The sequence below is a fragment of the Raphanus sativus genome, unplaced genomic scaffold, assembly GCF_000801105.2.
Source record: "Raphanus sativus cultivar WK10039 unplaced genomic scaffold, ASM80110v3 Scaffold3764, whole genome shotgun sequence".
NCBI classification, from domain to species: domain Eukaryota; kingdom Viridiplantae; phylum Streptophyta; class Magnoliopsida; order Brassicales; family Brassicaceae; genus Raphanus; species Raphanus sativus.
This window is the reverse complement of record NW_026619068.1, coordinates 1-6,925: the sequence shown is the minus strand read 5'-3', so window position 1 is coordinate 6,925 and position 6,925 is coordinate 1. Positions and strand designations below refer to the sequence as shown.

The following is a 6,925-nucleotide window of genomic DNA, read 5'->3' as shown; positions in this document are numbered from 1 at the left end:
CATGATAACACGTTGGTACATTGATTCCGTAGTTCAATTTCTCCACCACTTGAACATCCATACTCACTCCTATATATCAATTTGAACACAGAGGAAGAATGAAAAAAAAAAACAAAGAGACATTTAATATGTGTGTATATATTTGAAGAAACCTATACGCACACTGATGCAGAGCGAAAAGGGATAGCATGACAATTATTTGTGATGATTTCATGGTTAGGCTGTATCAAAGGACTTTTTCCTGATTCTGGTTGTCTTAAGATTGAGTAATTGAAACTGTCAATACAAAGTATGTATATATATATACTAAAAGAAAAGGATTAAGAAAACTTTATTAGATAAGAGACCAATTTGCAATAGGGTCTCTTGATTCCGGTCAACGTGCCAATATCAAGTAATTCATGTCATGGAATTGGTAAGGAATGATTAAATTCTTCATTTCCTATTATGAGAGAATTGATAAAGATGTGATAAGTTTATAGTTTGACTTCCAGGAATAACGTTCGATTACTTGCCAATTATTTTAGTCAACAGCTCTAGATTTTTCCAAGATTGTGAAATTTTGTTTTGACCATACTTATCTAAGGTTAGCACTTTACACCCTCAAGAAATTTAGCTGAACAAAAGTTTCACAATCTCGAAAATCCACAAATCTTCAATGCTCTTAACCGCTTTGCAGTATCTTAGGTTGGTAGTAGAAGAAGAAAGTTTATACTATCAAGTGGTAGTCCAGGTTTGGACATCATCACTATTTTGAAGCTCCTAATTTTGTTACACGACACAATTGTTTGAACTCGTGGCAAAGGACCCACAGGAAAAAACCAGACAAAGTGACCATACAAAAGAATGCTCGTTGTTTAACAATTTTTGACAAAGATTAAAAGTGTCAGTAAAAGCTTACAGAAAACATAAAGAGAAACACAAAACAATACACAAGATATATAGGCTGCTAAAACAACCTTCACCGTAAATCTTTATCAGCTAAAAGTTTTTTTTTTCCTTTTCTTCCATCTTCGTCTGCTTTCTTTCGTTGACAAATGGCTTTAAATAAAAACAAAAGAAACAACAACACAGATCTCATGTTACATGAGTCTGAGTTCGTACTCACCAGCCATAGTTATATATCTCACCCATGGAAGAGCTTGGTACCCACTCTTCTCTATCACCTTCAGGTACCGAACCTGCAATAACCATAATTAACACCCATCAGGACTCGAGTTTTAAGTGCAGAAACGTAGAAACTACCCGATACCCATCCATACCCATACATATATATATATACACAATACTAACCTGTATTCCTGAAACAGTGAAATATGGGATCTCGAATTTGACTCGGATGGGAGCTTTTCGCTCAGGCGTGGCTTCCTCTGCGGTTATACTTGGGAGATGGAACTCTGCTCTCAACATATACTCCTACATTGTTTCAAAAGTTCATCTCAAAGCATTCAACATTATATGGTCAGCTTAAGAAAACATACGCTCTTACCTTGTTCCCAGGGAAAGATTTGATTTTCCAAACCAATGCATCTTTTTCAGGAGCATATGCGGCAGACCCGAGAGATGTTCTTACGGTGGGGTTGGATGCATCGGTTGGTACAGGCAACTCGATCTCAACATTCGTTGCAGTGCTGCGGGAAAGCAACTCTTATTGAAAATTTTTATGGTTTAAGGTAAAATCAAACAAAGTCACACAAGGATTACTAGTTACCTTCTTTCCTTGAACTGGCTTCTAGCTTTTACAAGCATCTCAACACGACTCCTGGAATGCCTCTCTATCTGAGCTTCGACCCATATAAGAGGCTTTACCTGAACAAGAATTATGTAAGAATGAAATTAACATTGTGTAAAAGGGGGTGACCATCCATACAATATATCACACTTCAGACCTGGGTACTGAGTCTATATGTCATCAAATCAAAAGCCCCATCAGGTGGTATGAAAGATATCGTCCTATCGTTCTCAAAACGAGCCAATCGAACACACCTGCATTTTGAAGAAAAGACACATGTATAAGTCAAGTATAGTATTATTATTGATCAAAAGAAAAACAGTGGTCTGGATAAATGACTGTCAGAGACTGTTAGGAGTTGCAAGAGGAAAGCGTACTGATGAAATTTGATGTCCTCCAAGTCAATAGCTTTTCCTTTTGTTGCTCTCCCCTGTGCTTCCAACAGTACTCTATCATTCAGACCTAGCTTACACTCTGGCATTCCACTGTAATAACCATGGATTAATAAGCAGAGAGTCAAAGAAGAGGGAATTTTGATCTAACATGCTTTGATTGATACAGAACACTAGAAAACGCACCTCAAATATGTTCGCATCTTCAATGCTCCAACGACATCAGACCTCACAATTTGCCCATTACTGTTGACGAGGATATTTACACTCTCAACCACGTCCAAGAAAACCTGGGAAACAAAACATCAACATTTGGAGACCTAAACAAAACGTTTCCAGCTTGCAAAACTAAACACCTACTTCGTTTTTCTTAAACTGTAACCCCTCACTCCTCCAAGAAACAGCATTAGTGACAGCCATTGGAGGTCTCTGTGTAACTTCCATCCTATAAGCATCAGTCTTGATGAACTCACTAAGGATTCTTGCTTCGGTATACTGAGGGTAACCAAAGTCCATCATCTCATCAAGTAACTCATACTGCCACCAACAGAAGTAAACTTGAGCATCTAATATAATATTCATTAAGAGAGTAATAAAAGAGCAGAAGAAGGGAGAAGCAGTAACAAACAACATACCACAACCACAAAGTTATCCCTCAATGATTCTTCCTCCAACACCTCAAAGTAATGCTTGAAGACCTATAAACAAGTATAAGATGGGTATCATTTGAAACAAATAGTGTTCTTCTGCAGAAACAGAATATCAAAGGGGGGGGGGTGCTTACATCGACAACGCGATGCAAGAAGAAGAGAAGACTGGCAGCATTACAGTTCTGCCTAGAAGCTATCATGAGGTAAACGTTACTATGCTGTACAAACATGTATGTCACTCCATTATCGTATACAACTGGTTCATTAGACTCTGAATCTCCCTGCAAGATTAGACCAAACATAAGCACGGAGAAGTATAATTTTGTATTGATTACTGATCAAATTTTCTAATCTATTTCACCAGAATCTTCCAAGGAGCATTACAGATAAAAATCACGAGAATCTTATTTATAATTAGTTACTAGCAGGTCACACGACACGAGAGATATAGAGATCGAAACCTCTTTCTCGATGAGTTTGGTGAAGAAACGCTCGGCTTGAGCAGCGGTGACGTCGCCACGGTAATCGCGCCACACGAGTACACGGCCCTTGATGTCGAGCAGAAACAGCGCGGAGGCCGCCCCTGCCATGTTGTTATCTCTACGATTGCGATTATTATTCAGATCCGATCAGACAGAAGACGAGATCTGCAGAATTTTATTAATGAGCTGAGATCGTTATCATCATCACCATGCTGCAGCGGACTTCACTGGTTTCGATAACAAGTCCTTTTTATTCACGATCTCACGATTTGCTCGATTCAGATTCCCATTACTGATGTTGGCAGACATGCCTTTACATTCCCTCGAGACGTCGTCGTATTTGTAGCCTACCTCCGTGGACAATCTTAGATTTGTAATATAATAAACGTAAAAAAAAAAAATACAAGCAATGAAATGGTATTTGTTTTTTTTCATTGTCCAGCTCAAGCATATTATTTTCTTTGGATTCTGTAGATTACAGGCGTTGAATATGTTTCACAGGCCAGTTGATATCTTTGTGATGTAATTATGTATCATCGGATACTAAACACATTTCGATTAGTTTAATCATTTCTGTTCTTTCAATATTTCCTTGCATCTGTGATAGAGACCACTACAATGCAATTGAAGTAATCAAAGAAATCTTCTGTACATGTTCCAAAGACCTTTTCCTTTCTTTGACAAATAATCAAAACTCACAGACTTCTTCACGCTTTGATTCGGCACAAATATTTATGTTCAGTTCCATTGATTCGATCTCGAGGCAGGGCAAAAGCAATAAGCTGGCTTCATTATGACCCGAGATAAATGTTTCATGTTCCTTTTTGGTCTGTGCCATTTGAGGTACTCTTACACTTGAGTGCTAAGCTACTTATATCGTCGTCACCTTCAAGATCACTGAAAGAAACATCATCCTCATTCACTGTGAACATGGGAGTCCACTTATGACCACAATCTTCCTCTTCTGGCCAATCATCGTCATCATCGTCATCTTTTTCGATTTTTTGGATTGGTCTTTCCTCGATAACAGCTTTATCGATGAACTGCACATCCTCAGACCAGCGATCTGTCTTCTTTTGGAAATCGGGATAGATGATCGAAGGAGGTTCGAAGGCATATATTCTAGGAGAAAGAAACTCAGGAGGAGCATGGTGGTAGTAATTCGAAGTCGTCGATGGCTTAATCTCCTCCTCAAGAGTATCTCCACGACCTGTTTTTGCGGAATTGTTTTCACTCTGAAGCTCCTTCATCCACAATGCTCTTGCTTCCATCACCTGCAAACAAAAACAACAAAGGGTTTAATTGAGTAAACAACCACAACAACAATCCATCATGTTTTGCGATTGAGTGAGGTTTTACCTGTGGGGAAGACAGAAGCTGAGCATCGTGTTTACTGAGCCGTGAATGGAGAAGAACGAAGTAGACTTTCCAGAAGTAACCAACAGTCATATGGCATGGACAGAGCTCTATTCTCAGCGCAGCTAACCTCGGAGCAAGACGCTCTATAGCTAAAACATGACCTCTTTGAGCATCAGACATCTCCAAATCTACAAGAGTGAAGATACAAATTGATAAAAACCACAAGCATTGATGTTTAATATTCAGTGTAAGGTTATACCATCAAGGTCTTCTTCGGGGTCGAGAGGAAAATCCAACCAAGTTTCAGGATGCATTGCTATGTTTCTCGCAAATGCGAGCACTTCCTCTGTAACTGCAACTGCATCCATCTCTTCTTCTTCTTCATCATCTGTTTCCTCTTCTTCCTCGACTGAATCACTGTAATTCCAGCTCCTAGCTCTAATCTCGGTCTCTCGCGTATCACTTGCGACGCACGATTGATTCGATCCGGGATCTGGAGAACGCGGTTGGCTAAACCTGAGATCGGAAGAAGGTCTCTCCGGTAAGGGAGCGAGGAAGTTGGCGACGCCGCGAAGTTTCCGCGTGAGGGTGTGGCTGAGTTCCGCGAGGTCATCTTTCACCCCGCGAGCTTGAGCCTCCTCCTCTTCCGCTGAAATCGTAGACGCGTTTCTCTCGGAATCGTGTCTTTCCGTCGGAGATCTCAGGTCGTTCGTGTTGTCTTCGTCGTCTCTGATGCCATCGTATAAGCTTTCCAAAAAATTCGAAAACATCAATACTATTAATTCTTCAACATGTTCAATTGATATATGTTGTGTCCAATTATTTGTTTTAGAAAACTGATTTTTATATAACTGCATCTAGCCACATTTTATTTTTCTATAACAAAAACAGTTACTATTTGTCTCTAACCAAAACAGTTACATTATTTTTTGAATGCAGCATAACTTTTTTTCTGAATGCAACAGTTACATAACTTTGTTCACAGTGATTTATTGATTTACGTACTTTTCACACATAATTTTTTAAGATCGACGAAACATAAAATTGGAGAACAGAAGCAGAGTATATTTTAGATGATTGGTTAATGAAGAATCAGTAATGTGATGATGGTTTCTGATGTAGCAATGTGTTAATGACAATCGGTGGTGTATAATAGGTTAGTTCACTGCCATGAGTTGAACTGTTCCAAAAGAGTGGTGACTTGTGATGGTGGTTTTTGAAAATTAATGGTCAAATTTTCTGCAAGAAGAAAACATGGATTCTGAAGTGCAGTGGTTATGACGTCACTTGATACATGGCAACCAATCAACCATCGTTATCAGATAACGTTTAAGACTAATTTTCTTCTAATGAATTACTTCTATATCCACTTTGTAAAGTTTTTTGGGCTTAAGCAATGAATCAAACATTGAGAGAAAAAACAATGAATCAAACATTGAAAGGAAAAAAACAATGAATCAAACATACCAAGAATAAAAGTTTCTCTAAATTTTAAAATAAATCAAATTCCTTCATTTTTATGTACAAGTAAATATATATATTAGAAATTCAAATCAATGCTTATTCAACCACACATTAATTTATTCAAATTTTAAATATTTTACATAGACATTAAGTTTATCAATTAACAAAACACATGTTTAACAGGGTTTAACTAGAATTTTAATAGAAATATATATTCATATAAACTCATTTAGTTTAACGGGTTTTAAGTAGGTTATTCGTATAAAAATATTTATTAAATGTGATTTTACAGTGTTATATCCGAAATCAATATCAAACTCAACCGTACTGAAAACTGACCAAATTTTTGAAAAATATATTGAAAAAATAATTTTAATATATTCTTCTGTGTATATATACATATACTAGGTGGTTTGCCCGCACATTCGGACAAAATTTTATTTTAAATATTTATTAATTCACAATCATAATAATAAATTATTGTTTATGTTATTAAAAATTTAATTAAACATCATTTTTAAAAATAAAAGATAGTAAATTTAAATTTGAAATAATACAAATTATCTTGGCCTAATAAAAGATTTCTTACATATATTAAGTTGTTATCTAAAGATAATATTTTACGTATTATTATTTATAGTTATTTAAATATAATATTTTATTTAATATATAGTTATAGTTATTTTATGTATTATTCTTACATATATTTTACGTAACAAATTATCACATCATAATGAACATTGATGTGAGTCATATATTTTTATTATCGTGTTGGAATTTTAAAAACACTAAATATTTTAGAAAATAAACTTATACAAATATTTCTGATTGAATAATATCTAATTT

General features: G+C 36.2%; 2 protein-coding genes across 2 annotated transcripts; both read right to left on the bottom strand.

The window, feature by feature from the left end:
- Positions 1 to 837: 837 nt before the first annotated feature.
- LOC108813010 (AP-1 complex subunit mu-2) lies at positions 838 to 3,537 on the bottom strand. Its single transcript, XM_018585432.2, has 11 exons — positions 3,236 to 3,537; positions 2,909 to 3,055; positions 2,760 to 2,822; positions 2,485 to 2,661; positions 2,311 to 2,414; positions 2,110 to 2,217; positions 1,890 to 1,986; positions 1,712 to 1,809; positions 1,490 to 1,631; positions 1,294 to 1,416; positions 838 to 1,181 (listed from the first exon to the last, which is right to left on the bottom strand). The coding sequence occupies exons 1-11, from the start codon at positions 3,362 to 3,364 to the stop codon at positions 1,083 to 1,085; spliced, it is 1,287 nt and encodes a 428-aa protein (XP_018440934.1). The 5' UTR covers positions 3,365 to 3,537; the 3' UTR covers positions 838 to 1,082.
- Positions 3,538 to 3,721: 184 nt separating this feature from the next.
- LOC108813018 (uncharacterized) lies at positions 3,722 to 5,411 on the bottom strand. The gene is made up of 3 exons (XM_018585442.2): positions 4,875 to 5,411; positions 4,616 to 4,803; positions 3,722 to 4,530 (listed from the first exon to the last, which is right to left on the bottom strand). Exons 1-3 carry the CDS (start codon positions 5,383 to 5,385, stop codon positions 4,069 to 4,071), a joined length of 1,161 nt encoding a protein of 386 aa, XP_018440944.1. The 5' UTR covers positions 5,386 to 5,411; the 3' UTR covers positions 3,722 to 4,068.
- Positions 5,412 to 6,925: the final 1,514 nt, after the last annotated feature.